This window comes from Agelaius phoeniceus, chromosome 1 (genome assembly GCF_051311805.1).
Source record: "Agelaius phoeniceus isolate bAgePho1 chromosome 1, bAgePho1.hap1, whole genome shotgun sequence".
Classification (NCBI taxonomy): domain Eukaryota; kingdom Metazoa; phylum Chordata; class Aves; order Passeriformes; family Icteridae; genus Agelaius; species Agelaius phoeniceus.
In genome coordinates this window covers 87267635-87289246 of record NC_135265.1, presented here as the reverse complement: position 1 = coordinate 87289246, position 21612 = coordinate 87267635, and the positions used below count along the sequence as shown (strand labels likewise).

The following is a 21612-nucleotide window of genomic DNA, read 5'->3' as shown; positions in this document are numbered from 1 at the left end:
GGAATCTATCCCATTTACAAAAGGCAAATATTTATCCAGTGGCAGGGAGGAAGGACTTCAGCTAATGCAGAAGGATCAGATATATTCAGCTAACCTTATGGCTGTTCCTGGCTTACTTCAGTTCAATGATAAAAGCATCAGATCAGAAATATTTAAACAAAAGCTTTATACCACTGAAAACAAATTTCAAAACAAACACTTTGTTTAAAAAGCAATCTTTAAAATGCATTACTGCTACAGGCTAAAAAAGCTAAACAAATAAACAAAACCTCACTCCCCCACTAATCTTTAGAAAGTATAGCATTGGTCATGGCAACTAACAACTCTTCTAGGGCACAGGTATTGCTTTGTTGTTTCAACTAAAATTTGACATTCAAGTACTTTTAGCCACTTAAAACAATGTGCATATTAAAAAAGACAATGAAAGTGCAGTTTATGGACAGAGAACCATTAGACAGCAAAACAAAAACTTGACAAAGGATTTAGAACTAAAGGATTAACTTCTCTCCTTTTTAGAATGAAAACTTGCCCAGCTGATATTAAATACCTATTCAAAGCTGCAAAGAGGAAAGCACTAATAAATGCAGACTGATGAAAGGAATTATAAGAAATGGACTCTTCTACAAGTTTAGCTGAAGGCAGGGGCAGAGTCCTTGAGATGCCAGGCCTTGCACCTCACACACACCTAACCTGGTCACAGTTGGATGATTTTAAAAATAAGAGCACTCTGAAGACAACGGCTCTTAGTCCACAGGAACTCAAAGCTCCAAAACTTGCTCTCTATCCCACTGGACCCCGGAGCTGACCAATGTGTACAAAGTTTTGTGTAGTCTCTGTCTTCTCCAGGCTCTCTCCAGTCTCTTAGCAGAGTTTTGATGAAGACAGCTTGAAAGAACTTAGGATTTCTTTTTAGCTTGTAGCCCAGAAACACAAGTTCCTCACTACTCACCACCAAAAAAATCCCAAAGGTAGAGGTAAAAGAAAAATCAAAGGCTGCCCTGAAGGAACAAAAAATGCCCAAAAAACAAACAACCCCAACCAAACCAAACAAAAACCCACACCAACAAAATAAGCATGAGCATAGAAACACATTCTGCTTTGCTTGGTATCAAAGGAAATTTTGAAAAGGTAAGATATGCTTCAGATCATTTAATTCAGGATGAATTAATGAACCAGATTATAGAAAATGAACCAGAATATAGAAATGAAACCACTAATGAATCAGAATATAGAAAAATGGAAAAAAATTATCATCTTGCCACAATTAGGCTACCAAGGCTTTGGTCAATGCATACAATGCACATAGAAGCTAGCTCATGAGATCTAGTAGATGGTCTTTAGGTCCCTTCCAACACCAACCATTCTATGATTCTGTGACCAAGACTACAAGCCACATTCAGTGAAATAAGATCACCATTACTCATTTCACAATATTATTTAAAATTGCATACTACAGCTGATGTCACAAACTTTCCTTTCAAGGTTGTTTTCCGCCCTCTCTCCTGAAAACCTCTGACCTCTTCTACCTCGTGCACAGCTGCATCCCTGAACTCCAGCCAAACAAAGAGAAACTGAAAAATGTTCCATCAAGGAAAGATATGTCACATTGGATGTAATTTTATTTTCTCTTGCCATTGCTTGCCATTTTCTTCAATTTATGAGTTCAATTCCACTTTTATAGCTTAGATGGCACAATTCATAGCCAAATTCCTAAATCCTTGTAAAATAAACAAATGCTTTGGTACACTTCTGTTGCTTCTTCCTTTCTTCTATCCTAGCTGCCAAAACAGATTCAACTAGTCCTTTAGGTGAAAGCTAAAAGTGGTAATAATTCAAATTCAACATTTATAAGTTTGTATAAAGATATGGCAGTACACTTTCCTCCTCCATTAAAAATAAAACCAAAGAAACCACCAATTAACCCCACTTCCTATTTCTATCCCACTGCAGTTGGTACAATTATGTGAAGATGAGATTACATAAAATTATATGCATAACGATGTACATAAAAGCCTCAAAATTTGACCTTTTGCATACAGGAAGACTAAGGTGACTAATTACAAAGGTCAAAAGGAAAATGATCCTGGTATTTCTGCCCTAAATAAAGAAAACAGTTCAGACAAAAAGGTGAGGAAATGTCAAATACCATGAAGTACATGCACTCACTATACTTTCATATCTGTCTTTTATCTTTAGGTTTCTGTTTTACTTTTTTATCCCTAAAGTATGATCAGCAACAGCTTTTCACACCTAAATAATACCTAGGCAATGCCTCCAGACTTGTTTAACTGCTGCAGTTGTCTTATATAGGACACATCAAAGCAGAGCAAGACAGCAGAACATTGCTTAAGATACTGACAAGGCTTTGCAAAGACTTCAAGAGTCACAACTCTCTGATCATTAAACAGCATTGGTATTTTTACATTTCTAAGAAGAGAGAGGTAAAGAAACAGAATAATGATGTAGATAGACGTTTGGAGCAATATATACTGAAACATATACAGAAAGAGAGAAGAAATGTTATTTTCAGAGCTTGGAAGTGCATATTGGTTAACAGTTGAAGGCCACTGTTATTGACCCTTCAAAGGGAAATGGCATCCTACCATGCTGCTGTCTTTTCCCTCTGCCCTCCACCATTGTATCCTATGTGTAAAAAAGCTTTCCTGCTCTCAGAGGATCATGTTTACAAACACTGGGAACAGACTGGAGAGGTGAACTCTCTAAGGCATGTACACTCCAGTGCATAAGACACTACCATACAGATCCAGAGAAATGCATTCATGCCCTAGTCTGGCATTGCATTTCCTCAGGTAGCTCATGAAAGCTAAACACACAGTGGAAAAAAACAAAGTAAAATAATTAGGATAAGTTATGCTGTGATTTCATTTGCCATGCAGCTAAAATCTATTTAAACTTCAGTGCTTTCTTGATTCCTCTTGTAGTTCAAATAGGAAAATCTCCCATTGCCTTTACGGCAAAGTGCACTGCTGTTAACTGGACTCCGCATGTATACCAAGCATAAAATGTTTCCTTTCAGCAAGACGTGCAGTCAGAAAAGAGTATTCCTACTAGAAAACCTGACACACTCAGACATGTTTAAATTCATATTAAAAAAAGCTGATATCAACTTGAAACAGCAATTTGACCTGGACCTGAGATACTCATCAAGTTGTAAATTTTAAATTTTAAATCTTTGTGTCGTTATTACTTATTGGGTCAATAGTGGGTTAACCCCTATCTATACATCAATGCAGTCCGTTTTTATGATATAGATTTAAATTTTTTTTTTTTTCTTAACCTATCTTATATCTCTTCCTCTACTGCATTCCTTATGGGAGCTTCCAAGATATTCTTACAAAGAGTAAGATTGAAAATTTCACACCTTTAGGGTTCTCCTTTGGAATCTGCTTGACTTAACGCTTCAAATCCTACCTGTGTTCTCCCGCTCCAAACTTAACATAGCAGGTTAGATTTTTATATGGTATTGCTGTCAAAGTCTAATAAAGATCTGATGCTACCAACACACATTACCTTTGCTACCTTACCAAGCCATTTCATTTCATTGATAAATCTTTCCAAAACCTCTTCTTTTTTATATCCCATTTTCATTTTCACCCTTACTAACCAAACTGTGACAAGCTATTATCTCCCTCATAACTGATCATATGCCATTCAATGTCAAAGCACACCCAAATGCTAGGTGGCTCAGCTCATATGTATATGTGTATGTCTGTGTGTATGTACATGCATTAAAGAGACTCACATCTACAGATATGTGCCTGCATGTTTATCCTGGAGATATTTTCTTTGTCTAATTTCATGCCTCAGTTGTTTTAAATAACCAAAAGTAGGAACCAGAGATAAACATCAAGGGGAAAAAAAACCCAATGTGTTCCTTTCTATTACAGCAATAAAAGAGAAATTAACTTCTCTCATCTGGGCCTTTAGTAATCTATACCACAACCTGAGTCACATCAAATGATGATGTTGAATCTCCCCACTTTGCTGTTTAATACCTATATACCACTCATCATATTTGACACAGACAGCAACTCTAAGAGATCCTAAATAAAATAAAATAAACCCCACCCACCACTGTATCTTTGATCTATACCCATTAAGTATTTATACAATCAAATCTTTTCTTATAGTGTTGTGGAAAGTCACCAGAACTTGAAACATCATGACAAAAACTAGAATTTTTCCATAGTAAATGCTAGAGAAAAATAAAAGATTAGTTATGGTTTGGGATGTCTGAAAACATGGAAAATAATGATATAAAAAAACCAAGTCTCAGCTGTATCTTGGGCAAACCAACCCTGCAGTCCTGGCTCTACATGAAGCAATTTGAACAATCAGTTAATGAGGCCTAATAAGCAAACTAAGGTCTGTGCTATTGGTTAGAAACTCATCAGGAATCCAAAGTTGAGCCGAAAAAATGCTTAGCATCAGAGGCTCAGCTGTATTCATTGTTTTCTGGTAAAACCAAAATAGCATCATGATCTCTGCCTGCATTTTGGCAATCCTCAAACATCAGAAACATGCATTTTCTAACAAACAGGACCTTACAACTTCTCAGCACAGCTTTCCTTTATTTAGACAACTATTTCCCTGTTTTTTTCTAGGACCATAAAGACCTTGAGCTCAGGGTGCAATGGAGCTGTGTCCAGCTAGCCTAGGAATTTGCGGGAAACTTTGGAATTCCCTGTGCTACTCTTTGCTCAGAGGAAGAGTACTAACAGGCTTCCAGGCAGGACCCTGAAAAAAGCCAAGTTCATAGATACATAATTCCCTGTTTGCTTCTCTGTTGTTTTTACTTATCAATATAGCTCTCCTGAAGGCCAGCTTTCTTCAAATTGAAAAATCTGGAAGTGTCAGGTGGACCTGAACAGTTGGTCTTCCTCATATCTTTTCAGCCTCATGGTCTAGTAAGAGAAAGCTTACTAAAGCCAGCTTTGGTCTCTGATGCAGAATGCAGGCTCTATTCTGCTAAATTCTTAAGATGGCAGTCAGTTCTTTCATTTGTTAGGTGTCAAAACACAAAAATACTGAAAAGAAAGTTCTAACCATGGCCAGGTTATCTCTAGCTGAATGTATTTGGTGTCATAAGATCAATCTTAGAAATTCTTTGGTGATTTTTGATAATATAAAACAAATCAAAGCTATGAAAATAAAAAGCAGAGTCTGGTAAAGAGAGGAAAACACCTAATCCTAGCTATTTACAACTTCATAAACCTCAGTCTTTGACCTGTAACTAATTCCATAGTTATGGAGCTGTTCAGTCAAATGCTGGTAAGAGGTGTCAGTGTAAATCTCCCAGAAGCTCACTTGAACATGTTTGTTAAGGTCTGGCTGACACAGCTCTGATGGGACACCCAGGGCGAGGGATGAGTATGTCTCTGTGCAGTACTGAAGAAAGGGAAATGCACCGGAAAATGTGAAACATTAATTTGAAAAGCTGGGAGGAGCACTTGTTTCTGATTTTGATGTACAGAACTCAGAGAAGCTGTGCCATGCTCAAGACAGACAGCACTGAGAACTTCTGACCAGGCTGCCTTTTACCCTCTGAAACCCAGTCAGGATGAGACTAAAAGACAGAGAGACAGAAATTTGCCTTTTAATGCTTATTTAGCCAGAAATCACTGCATACAATAACAACATAAATGTAGTGCAAATCCCATGCCACTCCTTGCATTTTTCCCTGACTCTATCCATGGTGTGGCTGGAAAAAGCTAGCTTTACTTTAAAAAGAAAACAATCAAACAAACAACACAACCCATGGAAGAATGTGTTTAAAAGTCTACTGCATAAGAAGCAGCATGCTAGACCACAGACTGAGAGCACTCAGTTTGGGCCAGGGCAGGGAACCTTAGGAGGTGCCTCTGGCACAGCATTAAAACATCATGCTAAACAGGACCAAAGTTCCCACCAGGCTTAATGGTGCTCTATGCCATCATGGTAAGAGAAAGAAGTTTTAGCAAAGCAGACCTGCTGCTGGTCAGGACAGGGATATTGAAGTATGCTGCAGTAGGTACAGACCTTTAAATCAACCTTCAGCCTTAGTTAGTAGCTGTTATCAACTTCTTTACTTACTTATTTAGTAACAGGCACATCAGGCTGAGCTTTGCTCTCCATGAAAACTATTTTAACACAAAGCAGATTTGGAACCTTATTTGTTTTGAACCACAGGCGAAAAAACAATACATTTAGTTTGGAAAAAGGCTGCCAAGTGGATGAAAAAGGCCTGCAAGTTTTCCTTTTGGTCGCCCTTAGCATTTACTGTCAACTTTTCCCAGCTCAAAACCCAAAGTCTGCTCTCAATTAGCCTGGCATAGATCAGACCAACTCCATTGACTTCAGACAACTTTTCTGGATATAGAGCATTGTGAGACAGAACAGAATTTGGCCAATATTGTCTTTTTTTTGTTGTTTTACCGGCACCACGAATTTCTCTCTTTTTGGAAGACTTATCGGTTGACACAAAGCAGATGACTGTGCACAACCTGTTTGATGTGGTAAACAAAAGCAAAGCCATCGCCAAAACAGCTGATGAGCTTGAAAGAAAAGAAACATGAATAATGTGGGAAGGAGAATGATGGGAAAGAACTTCTCCTGATTTTGGTACAGAAGTCCAAAAATAACCTAGAATATTTCCCAAAATAAAATTTAGTACAGTGTATGAGTGCGACTTCAATCTCTAACCATGCTCATCAGAAGCAATTCCACTGGGTCTAATCTACTGTAAAACCAGACATAAGACATCTGCAGCCACACACAAAGTTTAGAGCTTTCAGCAGGAGCAACACAGTAAGATTATCATTAGTACTGTTACAAGTCCTACTGGGAAAGAAAATGTAGTGAAGGAATAAAGACTGAAATCCATTTTGTATCTATTTTTTTGGGAAATAGAGCACAGCAAAAACTTACTGCCAAATTTTTTTCCTTTCTCCTGAGGAACCAGGGTTATGAACTAAAAGGTCCTTAGTAGGAGACAGTTCTTTCATGGCTGAACAGAAGTTACTATCAATTTACAGAGGTAGTAAGTAATTTTATCCATTTGTATAGATTCCTCTCTACAACATTAACAATGGAAGCAACAGGGTCATAATGAGTGTTTCTTTTGACAAAATGAAGTGATGCCTGCATCATATTCTAAGATAGGATTTTAAAATTTAAATGCAAACTGCCACAAGATCAATCTATTCAAGTCCTTTAAACCCAAAAATATCTTGCATTGAAGACCATATGCTCAAATTTGAAAATCTGATTACAGAAAACCTTTTTCCATTTAAGTCTAATTCAAATTCTATAAATGTGTAAAAACCTTAAAGGACACATTCAACTTCACTAGTTTTCTGCCTAAACATTAATGAGGAGAAGCCATAAGGCTTTTAGGCTTTTCCTTTTTTCTTTTTTTTTTTTTTTTGTCTCAATTTAGCTATCAGGTGTAGAGATACTGTTGCACACATCTGGACTATTTCACTGGAAGTTGAGAGTTACTGGAATAAGATAAAGCAGGAAGGCTGTTTTTCCTCTTCCTACCACAACTACAGATTTGGGCAGATAATGAATCTAAAAATGTGAAGGACAGAATCTGCTTATCTGAAAAGCTTGTTTACCAGAAACACTTTACCAGAAAAATGAGAATTACAGAAGATCCAACAGCTGACTAACTTCTTTTTATGGTAACTTAAACAATTTCACTGAGCATAGAACTTGCATCCTCAAATCCTGAACATACTTTGTAGTTTGTAATGTCCCATGGGAAAAAATCTGATTTGCTAGCTACAAATAATTCCCTGCCTTTACTTGCTAAGAGGACTGGATAATGGGGGTGGGGGCTGAGGCAGTATTTTTATTTAACTAATATGCAAAGTAAAGATCAGAATTACACACATTCATAATTGCATGCCTGTTTCCTTACAGAGCCAGCTGAGCAAGTTGGACATTCCAAATGGAATTGAAGAGAATTTAATTATTGTCTTACAGAAGATAACTGCAACACAAAATTAAAATTCACTGCTTAGAGAAAGATTTCTTTCTTGTATTTAAACTTAAATTATGCTTTAAAATATGTCACTGTCATAAAGCGTGTGGAGCAGAACTGTATAATTACTTTTTTCAAAAAAGTAACATGATTATTGAAATTATGTTATGTTGGGTAAAAAATATTTCAAAGAGCTTCTGAAACTGATTTGTTGTGGTTTTATTCCCTCTATTCTATTCCCACTAAAAATTAGCTCAAACACAAATTTATCAGAAGTTATTGAAGCCTGCAAAATAAGGCTAGCAAGCACACACAATAATAGTGAGAAAACATGTTGGTAGAAGTTGCTGTCCTGGATGGTTTCTATTAGTTTAATTTACAGTAAGAGAATGAACAATTCCCTTCTGCAGAGTAGAAGCATCTCCTCATTTCCAATTCAAATTCATCAGTTTAACAAAAAAAAAAAATCATATAAATCATATAGCCATAAATATCTGCTTTACATTCATGGTTACAGATTCCCAGTCATATTGTTAAGTCCTGAAGCAGGGCCCAAGGTCATGCACAAGGCATCCCATGCAGAGCAGCTGAAGCTCCCAGCTGTACTCACTCTGAAGATGCTTTAAACTCATCCTCAAATGCACTGTCATCCTTGTTATCAGCCTGTAAGAGCATGGGGCTCTCAGCTGGCAGCCCACTAAAGACCAGGCCATGGAAGGTGATGGAAAACAAGTGTTAATGTGTTGTTAAATGCCAAAATAAAATTTAAAAAAAAAGAAAATAAGGTTATCTGTATGTGGTATACAACAATTTAATTCAACTACTATTTCAGTTATCTGGAGTCTTACATTTTCATATTGCCAGAACCCATTAAACTTTAGCCAACCCAGGTCTCTTTGCAAGAAGGACTGCTTGACATGCAACATAGGATTTTAAGGCTCTAAGTTTACATCCCCTGCTAATCAAGAGAAACCTTCAATGAACTTCCCAAAAGTTATAATTAATACAAGATATGCTCTTGTACAGACCATGCTTCAGTTTTTCAAACTGCATCTTCAGCAGTGAGATGACAGTGTCCAGCTTTTGCTGCCTGCAGCTTTTATGTATCACCACCTGAGCTAGTCAGCCAGATTCCCTGTAGAATCAACAGCCAGTCTCAGAGCTTGATTCATCTTAGTTGAAATTTCAGGCATGTAGAACACATTAGATAACTGAAGGCCCACCAGTGCTTGCTGCACTCCACTGACATCAAAGAGAGGAGGGCTGATCAGACATGTAACTGTGGTGAATTACTTCCAGCCCTCCTGTGCAGCAGTCAGACACGCTGAGGATCTGCAGCTCCCTCTTTTCCTAAGCACACACAGCCCGAGCCAACCATCATAGGACTGGCAAAGACACCATCTTGAACTGACTCCACTGCTGCAGACTGCTGCTCAGCTAGCCATTACTGCCTCTCTTTTGCTAATTATAAAACATTAGATATATTCACTACTCTGCTGTAGCCTCAAAGGCAAATATTTATGCTGGAATGAAAAGGAGGAAGAAAAATAAGAATGAACTGTAACATACACAGGACAAATAGCTCTGAATTAACGTTACCATGCTCTTGTTACAATCTTCTGTTATGTGAACATAGTGAATATAAAATCTGTCAATGGATGAAATTAGGCTGAGTTAGTTCTCATACCAAATGCTCTATGTTGTGTGGTTTGGGTCTCCTTAGGATGGATGGTTCCAAAGAAGTCAGCAATGTAGGTAAGTCACCCACAAATCCCTTTCTTTTTTGTGCTGGTGTTTTAACTCCGAATATGCTTTTGTTTTTTTCATTTTTATTTCAATGAAAAGAGGACGATAAAGAAAAGCCTATCATCTTAATAAAATGCAAAGAGCAGAAAGCGACGGGAGAAGAAAGGAATATCCCTCAGCTCCTGCCCTTACCTCTCACTGAGCTCTTCCACACGCTGTCCGTGGCTCAGCACGAAGCTGGACTGCCCGCAGGGGCTGGCAGGGGCTGATAAAGTGCTCTTGACGTTGTTGTGTGCCGAGTGCCTGCGGCTCCGCCGGCGCTCCAGCCCCCTGCGCTCGCCGGCACCGAGGCTGGCCCTCCTCCGATCCTTGCGCCCGCTGGGTGGGGGCTCAGCACCCTCATCTCCGTCTTCATGCCTCAGTGTCACCTGAGAAAGAGAGGAAGAAGGCTGACATGGTCCCTTCAGCTACCACAGGTCTTCACCTAGGCTTAAAAATTTCCTGGTCTCAACATGATTAACTCCAATTAGCAGCACTGTTTCTACAGCTATCCCTGAAAGTCACTGTCTGTCCATTACTGCAGTGTGGCAGCTCTAACAATGGAATTATATACTGATGTCTTGCATACAACATTACAGGACCTGTAACAACATATTTATGTGCCTCCTAATCTGTTTGTCTTCTCTTTAATGTGGGACCGAATTTTCAAGGAAGCTGAGCAGTCTTGGACAACTAGTTCTCTTCATATCCTTCCAAAATACTTAGATGAAGACTTAGTTTTAGTGAGGTTAACAGGAAAAAACTCCACGCATTGACTGATTCAACACTTCTAATGTTCAGACATGACACTTGTAGTGATTAAGTGGAAGTTACCAAGTTACCAGAGTGTGCTGGAATTAGCAGGGGACTAAAGCATGGGTTCAATGCCAAATATCTCAAACTGCTGCATGCCCCAGATGTGCCAATGTGAACTACCTCTAATAAAAACAAGGAGAGAGATTCCTGGCAGAAGCAACGTAGTATCTAATGACTCTCATCTGAAATGCAGCCTAACATTGAAATAATCATTGTAAGAGAAAAATCCACTCAAATGGGCAGAGGTACAGAAAGGGTGATGTGTGCCATCAGAAGAATGCCTATCTTCTTGTTCCTATTAGTCTTGTTACTCTGGTAACTCTTACCAGAAGTTTTTTTTTTTTTTAAAAAAGGGGGAAGTGAGATATCTCTGCTAGGGGTGTAAAATCTGTTTCTGTGAGGAAAAACAGATTTTTCAGGTAAGAAACAGGATTGGCAGATAAAAGGAAGAACCTGCAAAGACATGTTTAAATTTAATTTGGTCATAAAGAAAAAGCTGGCACCAACTAAGTCAACTGCCAATTCTGCAAGTAAGTCTTTCAGTAGGTGCAGCACGCACAAAAAACCAATCCATCCTTTTAAGATTAATCACTACACTTTAAAAAGGCTGCTATAAGATGATGCCTCCGATGATAGAAAAAGAAAGAACATTACTGAGCCCTCTCCTTCTCTTGCTCTTCCTAGAAATTGCTGTGTATAAAACTTAACTCTGCTAGTAAGTGAAGTGGCATGGGAGTAGAAATGATGGAGAAAATGGAGAATCAAATCTGTTAAATCCTTCGCTGGACTTAGGCAGCGATGAAGTAATTTAACTTTGTCATATGAGAACACTAATTCACATTTACAGTACAACTTCAGCCTAAACCTCCTACCTCCAACACTTCCCAAAATCTGAAAAAAAGGCTTATTATTAAGAAACTGGATTTCCTACCCCTACATATAAATGCTTCAGAAGAAGTTATTTTATACCTAGGTGGTAAATGTGGAGTCACTCATTACTGCAAACTGCATAGGATCTGGTCCAGTGTAAACTCTTAAACACGGACTTGCTGGATATTCAGTTGCAGAACAAGTAGTACTTGTGAAGTTGAGCTCAGCCGAGCCTTTTTGATGAGCTGAACACTTTAGCACATGGGAAGAACTTCTATTTGCTTCAGTATGTGCAACTAGCAGTTGCAGAAAGGAGGCTAGTAAATGTGCTGGTTTGCCTTGGACTATGCCCCAGCTTTAATACAAAATGCCTTTGCATTAAAGGCAGCTATTTGCCATAGCAGGTTACATATACAAATGTGTACAATACTTACAGCAACCAGATGTTTTTCTTTTAAAATAGGAGAGATAACCAAATTTCACCTAGGTTACATTCCCCCCCTCCTCTCAGCTTTGAAGTTTGCACAAGCTGTAAGATGCATAAAACAGGGCATGTTATGTTACCTCATAAATGTTAAATTGCTCAACTAAGTCCAAGTCTGTTCCTTTCTTGTTCAAGTGTCTCTGTGAAATAGCTTCGATGCCTAGCTCTTCCAGACAGTCCACCACATCGTAGAAAGAGTCTTGATCTGGCAATCCTGACAGCGTCTAAGAATCAAAGGAAAAACATTTAAATCTGTTTGTTTTGAAAAGAATTAAACAAAGGATTTTAAAAGTGGGTGGCAAGTGGTGCTATGTATGATTTCAATAAAGTAAAACCCATGATGTGGGATTAGAGACACCGATAGAAAATAAAAAACAAGTGACACAGCTTTTAACAAACAACTCTCTGCACTGTGCAGAAAAACAAAAAATTGGCAAAACAAATCAATGTTGTTATTTTATACAAAAAAGTATGGAAAATGTAGGTCTTTAAAACACACAGATGGATTCTTTCTGGCTGCATTCAAGTGCAGACTTAAAGAACAGAGAATGTTAAACCATCAAACACAGGGATAAAAGCAAAGAGGGAGAAAAAAACCCCAAAATGCTTAGCTAAAAGAGTAAAGCTCATTTCCTACTGATTCTTTTAGGTTTAGCCTTAAGAAGAAAAAGCCCAATGCACAGCCATGTGATGTCAGAATAGCAGGAAATATCCTGCACCATGTGCTTACTGTCCTCCACACCTGCAGCAATAGTCATCTTCCCTGAGCACAAATTGATTTGTACAGAGATAGTGACTCCACTGCTCCCTTTCAAATTAAAAAGTCTTATTAAAGGTACACTGACTTCTTAATTCCTATTCCAGCTTGCTACTGATTCCCAGTGAGTTTGTGCTGATTTTTTACTGCTCTTTATGCATGATGCAGAAAGACTAGTTTAATCCTGCACATGCTGAGCAGAAACACCTGAACACACCGTGCCACCTACCTGCAGGGCAAGGACATCCCTCGCCATAGGAACCAGTCTATGCAGAGCTGCTGCTGCAAAATACCTGAGAGTGCAGGCTGGAAGCAACACAGATTTTCTGGATTAGCTCATCAGAGAGGTTTACTCTGAAGTAGTTTCCTCTCTCCCATTCAATTAGCTAAGTAATTTATCTAAATTCCCAGCAGAGGAGAGAAAGAGCAAGGCAAAGAGATGCAAAACCCAGGCTCTCTCCAAGGAGAGTTACATCCTCTCATGCCTGGGATGAACTGTGCTTTGTGAATGCTGTTTTTCTGGAGCCCATCTTTTCCAAGGTGGCTCTGAGCAGCAGAGTGCAGAAAATAGGAGCCCCTCTAGGCTGCCTCCCTACACCAAGAACCTTTACATTCAGAAAAATGGATCTGGACGACATGACTACATGACTAATGAGAGAAATGGGCAGCTGACATAGCTGTCTTGTTAAAGCACCTCTTTCCTGTGATGTAAGCCACTGAAATATGTGCACCAACAAAGTACATTTTTTGTTCTAATTAGCACAACACAGCAACATTTTCTTCAGTCATTACAGGATTATTAACTGGTGAAATCCACCACAACAGGAATTCTTAGCACAAAGATCAATTAAGTGTTAAGGTTATATGTTCAGGCTTTAATTAGAAATTTCTCTCTTTCGAGGACAGCATTTTGTTTAGAACCCACTGAAGACTATGAAACTAAAACATCCTGAGTAGTGCTGAAAACAGGTACCACGTTTATTTTGTTCCTTCCTAAACTGACACCTAGCATTGAGTAAAAATTTGAGGATTCAGCAAATGAAGTTCTCATACTGCACATTCAGTGGAACTTTAACTTGGATGTGGAACTATTATCATAGAAAAGTGTTCAACTATGAGGCTTTCAGTTGCAAATGAAAGACATGGACAGCAACTATTCTGACCAAAATGCCTTCATGTACAGTAGGATGTGATGTTTATCTGCAAAACAGTGGAGGAACAGTCAGATCTTCTGAGCATTTACTTCCTAAAATAACAGGAAATTATCTTCATGTTGATATGCAGATCACCCACCTTCAAGTACAGCTTTTTTAAAATCCAAGGTAAGGCAAGCTGTAGACTGGAAAAACAGCAGCATAAGATAGTATTTACTGGCAACTGCTGCTGTCAGCAGCCTTTTATTGGTTATTATCATTTTAAATCACACAGCAGTGTAAATCCAATTTTCACTGCATGTTGTTGACCAGAACTGGACAATAGAATATTTTTCCTTTGCATGGTTTGTCGTTGCACTCACAGATTCACTTTCAGAGCCTAAAGCATATCAAATTCAATTTCTAACTACTCCAAGAAAAATAACAAAGGTTATACTGGAACTATGCATAACCAGAAGTATCTGCACTGGGATCACTCTCATCTAAGAAATTCATTAATACCTAAATCCTCACAAATTAAGAGAGGGTTAATAAAATATTGGCATAACTAAATTGGTTAAGCATCAACAAAAGAGAGGGAGAAGATAAAAGGACTAGAGCAATTCTTATGTCTGGGCAGATATGTTTTCTGCTTTGGAGCAGGAAGGAACACAGTCTGTGAATGAGTACATGGAGAAAGAAAAAAGAGTACAGACATGCTTCCTTAAGACAAATCCTTCATGAGGACTCTGCCTGCACTGAAAATTTTGACATTTCCTTGTCTAGAGAAGCTGAAACCATCTGAGCCTTCTTTGTATTCTCTTTGGGGTAAAAAAAATTACAGCTGTTACATGCTGCTTGCTGTTTTCTCTATAATCATGAAAAATATCCCATTAAAAACATCATAAAGCTGCCCATAAGCCAGATCATAATTATAAGTGTGGATTTGTGGGATTCCTCTCTTCCTTGATCTTCATAACTGCCTTGCTTCTTTGACTGTGACATGCTTTTTCTTTTTGGATGTTTTTAAAGAACTACCTCCTCCTAAAAATAGCTTTAAATGTACTGAAAAACTCAGACTAATGGAATCAACTATAGGATAATAAAAACCTTTGAGGAAGTCAAACACCAGGTAGGTTACAACTGTGCAAATGATGAAGAGAACTATCTCAGAATGAGGAATCAGTACACAAAACAAGGTGGAAAGCAGAGACATTAATGATGGATCACCTTGGCTTTAATAGCAGATACAGAAAGAAGCATGTATAACTGGTGATGCTTTTCAGAAAGAGTACAGCAGTAAGGTGGAGGTGGTCTTTTAAACTCAAGAGGAACCTTACTGCTGTGGAATCAGGAGCAAAGGTGACTCTAAGCATAAGTACACTAAGATCAGTAATATCACCAGGAAAGGTTGGTCCTTCTCAGACATATTTGCTGGAAAATATCTGCCATTAAGAAATAATTTTATTAAAAAAACCCAAAAACTAACAAAAATCCAACAAAAAAGCAACCCACAATTCCAATAATGTAGCCAAGAGCCCAATAAACTGGCAGCTTGGTGTATAACCCCCACAAACAAAATCAGCATTTTCAAGTGAATACAATAAGTAATAATAATATTTCCTAATACTCTGCCCTATTAAGTATAACCATAAACCACACAATTATTTTGTTTGCCAAGAGTATGCTGGCTTTCTGTGCTCTTAAAAAAATTAATCATTAATTTTAGTACTCCTTCCCCCTAAAATTTGTCTGTGACTAGATGCTGATTTTTAAGGAATTTACAATTATAAATTTCTAACTTTCAAGAACTTTCTATTTTCTCCCTCCCAATAGCATAAGCCAATATTTCATAAAATATTTGACTTTACTGCAAAACTATAACTCATAAATCCAGTCACCAAAAAATATAAGGAAATCAGAAAAAAAATGTAACCTTACTTTTTTAAGCAGAAGCACGCTTACTAGCACTCAGACCTGTTAAATTCATCATATTTATATCACAGCAAAAAAAAAAAAAATAAACTATATGAACTAGAAAACTGTGCATGATACAAGCCTTTGTGAGCATGTGATTTTTTCACCAGCACTTGCTTTCCTTCTCCCTTGGATAATCTGCTGAGTTACTTTGTCGTGTTTTCCTTTAGCACAGCGTTGTCAGCACTGGGAGAGGAGCCGTGTCAGACCACAATTCCACACAACATCCCCCAGAATAACACCTCTGCTCCTGGCTGCTGCCTCTGGGTGGCTGCAGCACAAGTAACAGGAGTGTGCTGATTGATCACAGCTTGTCCTGCAGCTTCTCTGTGACAGGTCTCTTCTATCACATACTCTCAACAGGGAAGTTCATTACACAATTGAGAACACCAATATTATCTGCACCAGTCATGCCAACAAAGTAAACAAACCTTGTTAACCAAGGTCATTGCATAAACCAGTAGTTCCGTATCAACCCCATCCTTCTCCTCCAGTATCTCCATGATGTTGGACCATGGCTTGGCTCCTAGAGGAAAAGCAGAAACTTTGGTTATGGTGATCAAAATGGGAAGCTACATAAAAAGCTTCTAGTTATCCACAAAGTGGCACAATTTGGAATATGTGGCCAGTGAAAGCTCAAGCAGACCAGCTTTGTCTACAGTCTCTTCTGCTCCCCTGAGAGTAAATTTAACGTAGACAGTGAAAACTACAGTCCAGCCTATTGCAGGGATATAAAATATGGCAGGTGGACTCTCTACAAAGGCACCAACTTCTCTCCCTTGATGATAAAGGGAGCACAGCACACTGTACTTTGTTATCACAGAGTGACTGACACCAAAATTCTGAAAATCAGGTGACAGGAATTTTACCCAGCCTATCATAGGTTCACACAGGCTTTGATAAATCTTCAGGAGAGACCTACGTGCTGTGCTTTCAGTGTGCCTGCTGCTCCTATTTCTAGTGCTATTGCTGAGTTGTGCTGCATTAAGGTAAGGCAGGTTAACAAAACATTGTGGCAGAGAAACAGTTTTCTCAAATTACAGGCTATATGTCTTGGACAAAAGAAACGATCAATGAGGGAAAAGAATTTTGCTGTGGCTCGTTCCCAAAATACTTTAATAGGAAACCCACCTACAGAACTTTCATATATGATTCTCTCATTTTTCAATAAGAAAGGTCAAAATTTGTGCTTTTAGTTACTTGCTTGATTTGCATGTTGATTTGAATGTACATATTTCTCTGATACCTAAACCCAAACAGTTTAGTGAGTTATTGTGCTAAAAACATCAGGCAAGCAACACACTACCCAGACTCACCCTCTTGTGTGAAAGGTAGCTTGTAAAACTGTCCTATCTCACTTGACTGAATGGCAAGATGGCTCTATGTACCAAATTTTATCTAGGGAAACTGAAATAAATAATGAAAGACTGCAATCCAGTGTTTGTTTAGAATAAAGTTAAAGGTGAGGAGGACTTATAAATCCAGTCACCAAAAGCAGAGAGCTAACCTTAGCCCCGAGTTACACTCAATTCAACTACACAACATAACTGTGATAGTCTTTCAGTTTCAGAGGGAAACATGCAGAGTATTCCAACAGCCCACATCCCCTGAACACTATATAGATGATGAGAGTTTGAGTATAATCAGGCAGAAAAATGCAAACGTGCCATCACAGCCACCTGTCGCTGACTGATCAGTCACCCCAAGGTCTAAACTCTGTATTACCCTGTAACAGCCCTTGCTTATTACAGATGGTATCAGATAGGTACCCTGCTACACAGACATAAAATCTCTGCTAACCAAGGATCTGCATTTTCAAGGCAATGGCAATGCACTGTGTGGAAAAACCTGTCTAAAAGTGAATGTGCAGACAGCAATATTTCTCCTTTTTTTTCTTCCCCCTCAGACAGTCTCTGATCTTTACTACACGGTCAGGGCTTTTTTATCTTAAGCAAAATCAAAGGAGGAAGGGGATTCACTCTCAGATCTCCAGATGTATCTATATGCATTCCTAATTAAATACTAATTCAAATACATGTCTGTAATGAAAATACACTAGACACCTCTTTACCAGATTCTCTATATTGCCAGACATTTTGTGCAGTATATGTTCAAAAGTCATGTGGAACAAATTCACTCAGCTTGCAAATGATATATGATCAGCAGGAATGATATTCTCACTACAAAAATGTTTTCCTGTGGTTTTCAGTGAAAAAAAATGAAAAATGGAAGGAAATAGGAAAGAGAAACAAAATGGGGAGACCATGCAAGTCTGACTCATAATAATGCCATTTGGAAAAACAGTGAGTTGATAACAACATAAAAACATAATTATTTAATCCACTGAATTATTCAATGAGAGTCCTTTGTTATTGCAGGCAGGTTCTACTCTTATTTGAACAATCCTGGTTTATTTTTTGAGCAGCATCCATGTGTTTGTTTTTATTTGTTCCCTGAATCTCTCAATAATTCTTCATTATCATAAAATAATAATTTCATGGTCACCTTGCTGTTTTCCTGCAAGGATGATATATAATATTCTTCTAGCAATGCTGCTATTTTATTTCAGAATATAATTTTTAAAAAATATTGTCGATTGGACACACCTGCTAGTAACGCAGCCCTGTAACAGCTCGTCTATCTTTCAAAGGCTTTCTTTATGCTTCTGCTACTAAACTTCCAAAATCTAGGCTTAAATTCCAAATTCTTCATCTATTCCCTAACTACAGTCAAGAGGAGGCAGTACTATCAATAACTTTGACAGAGCTATTCCAGTTTGTACCAGGTTAAACCTTTCTTTCAAATGTTATTTCCTCCATTTTGATCTCAATCTGAACAGCCAAGAAGTGAACGTGGAAATAGCTGTGAGGCCATCTACTACCCACCCAGGATAAGGCAGTTCTCCTGTGGAAGTTGCACCATGAGCTTACTGCCTTGCTGTCCTTGGGTTAATATTCTTCCACATATATAATGAGAATCTGTAGTTTCCAACCTATGATCCATACAGCATGGGACATACACAGATCCAGCTCAGCTCCCCCTTTCAGAGCTCCCCCTTCCAGAGCCTGTGCAGTCCAGCATGCTTAAAGTGAAAAGAGACCTGTTCAGATTAAGATCATAATGAGGAAAACTGCATTTGAAAATAAAGGTTTCATCTTGTACATATTGGAGTAGGTCTGCCAAAGTCATTGATAGTACTGCCTCCTCTTGATTCTAGTTAGGGAACAGGTGAATGTCTTCCTTCACCAGATCCTGATGTAGAAAAATGATGATCTAGAAGATTGATGATATAGAATCGAGTGATTTTTCTGGGAGCAGATGGGTAAGATTTTGTTGCAAAATCAATGGGAGTGATGAAACAGGCTCAGTGAAGTGAAGCACCAGAGACTGAGTTTTGTGTGTTTTCCTGCCTCCTAATGGGTAAAATGAGAACTGCTTGACTGCCCTTCAGGGGCTTGTCACTTGGAAGAGCTCTTTGTCACAGCTATTCTGACAGGTAGGCTGCAGTTTCAACTCTGACGGTACTTGCAGTGTTATGAGTAACCATGAATGGTGTATAGACAAAGAACAATGACACTGCAACAATTAAGCAAATATTAAATTAATTCCGTATACTTTCAGAATGACATTGCCCATTGTTTTAAGTCTCAGTCTTTTCTCAGTTTCCTCTTTGAATGCTTTTACATATTTATTTGAATGTTTTTGTTCATGTCATACACAAAACCTTGACACTAGAACTACAAAACAGCTGCACAGTTTGTATAAAGCATGAAATATCTTGCACAAGGGCAGAACCTTGCATGAGAACTGCCATCAGCTTAGAGAGTGTCTGTCTCCAGCAGCTATAGTCTGGAAAGGTAGAGATACTTTTGTAAAGACCTTGACATCTTGTACTTCTGCCTATTTATATTTGAATGAACTTATATCTTTCCATCATACCTACAGTGTGTGAGTTAATTTAGCAGAATATAACTATGAATGAAATTGCAGGAAAAGCCAAGAACAGATAATGAGGGCCATTTGGCTCTAATCTCTATCCTAAAATATGATTGTGATAAAGAAGCCCTAGACAGCAGAGTACAATGCCAGCTCCACTTCCCAGAGCCTTTGCAATCGTATGCTTAAACTGAAAAGAGACCAAATTCCTCTAGAGTTCTGAAACAAAAAGCATGGGAGAAGGGAGCAGCTAAATGGAAGTGCAAGGAGAAGCTAATTCCTACATGATGAGGGCCATGCAGTTACTCATGAATGGTCTGCTTGTACCTCAGAGTAAAGCCAGTACTTCCATGGATCTATGCACTCCAGTTTGCATATGGATGTACTCACACATAGAAACCACAGCTGGGATCATTTTGAAACCAGGCTGAGTTAATATGGGGTTCTAGAAGTTAATAATGTGTGCTACACATGTTGAAGAATTATGTCATATCTCATCACCTTGTATGTACATGAAACATGGAACTTTTATCAAAGCAGTGCTGAACTTAATTACATACCTGCAAGATTTATGACAATGGCTCAAGAAAAGGCATATTGCTTTTTTCTCTTTTTCTGCTTTGTTTCATCAGTCATTAAAAGCAGGTACTTCTCATTTATAGGCCACTAATTTAAAATTATAAATTAAAACATAGCATATGCACATCTAAAATTGAAGGGCTTTGACACTGTATCCCACAGGATTCTTCTGGAGAAACTGGCTGCTCATGGCTTGAGTTGGTGCACTGTTCACTGGGTAGAAAACTGACTGGATGGTTGGCCTAGAGAGTGGTAGTGCCTGGAGTTCAGTTCAGCAGGCAGATGATCACTCTTAGGGTGCCCCAGGGCTCAATGTTGGGGCCACTCCTGTTTAATATTGCTATCAATGACCTGGATGAGGGGACTGAGGGCCCTCAGTCAGTTTGCAGGTGACACCAAGTTAGATGGGAGTGTTGATCTGCTGAAGGGCAACAAATCTCTTCAGAGGAATCTGGACAGGGAGGATCAATGGGACAAAGCCAGTTGTATGACAATCAGCAAGGCCCTGGTACATGGGTGTACAGCCACGTGCAGTGCTGGGGCAGAGCAGCTGGAAAGCAGCCTGTCAGAAAAGGACCTGGGAGTGCTGGTCAACAGTAGCTGAACATGAGCCAGCATGTAGCCTGTATCAGGAATAGTGTGGACAGCAGCACCAGGGAAGTTATTGTCTCTTTGTACTTAGCACTGGTGAGGCCTCATCTTGAATCCTGTGTTCAGTTTTGAGCCCCTCACTGCAAGAAAGACATTGAGGTGCTGGAGAGTGTCCAGAGAAAGGCAATTAAGATGGTGAGGGTCTGAAGCACAAGCCTTATGAGGAGTGACTGAAGGAGCTGGGGTTCTTTAGCCTGGAGAAAAGGAGGCTCAGGGGAACCTTACTTCTTTCTACAATTCCTGAAAGGAAGCTGTAGCCAGGTGGGGGTTTTCCTGGTTAACAAATGACAGGATGAGAGGAAATTACCCCAGGTTGCATCAAGGGAGGTTTAGGTTGGATATTAGGAAGAATTTTTTTCACCAAAAGGGTTGTCAGGTTCTGGAACAGGCTGCCCAGGGAAGTGGTGGAGTCACCATCTCCAGAGGTATTTAAAAGACATGCAGATGTAGCACTGAGGGACATGGTTTAGTGATGAACTTGGCAGTGCTGTGTTAATGGTTTAACTCAATGGTCTTAAAAGTCTTTTCCAACCGAAATGACTCTGTGACTCTATTATATTGATGACCTAAAAAGGGAACTAAATATAAAACCAGAAAAAGAATCTCTTAAGGAGCTAAGTACAACTGCTTAATGAAA

General features: G+C 38.7%; 1 protein-coding gene across 5 annotated transcripts in view; it reads right to left on the bottom strand.

Annotated features, from left to right (window-relative positions):
• The window catches only part of FHOD3 (formin homology 2 domain containing 3), a 376643-nt gene that overhangs the window by 101283 nt on the left and 253748 nt on the right, over positions 1-21612 (bottom strand). For all 5 annotated transcript variants that reach the window (XM_077182716.1, XM_077182714.1, XM_077182715.1 and 2 more), the window contains exons 8-10: positions 16241-16335; positions 12023-12166; positions 9926-10161 (exon numbers count right to left, since the gene is read on the bottom strand). In XM_077182716.1, coding sequence (XP_077038831.1) covers positions 9926-10161; positions 12023-12166; positions 16241-16335 — 475 coding nt within the window. The remainder of the gene's footprint in view (positions 1-9925; positions 10162-12022; positions 12167-16240; positions 16336-21612) is intronic.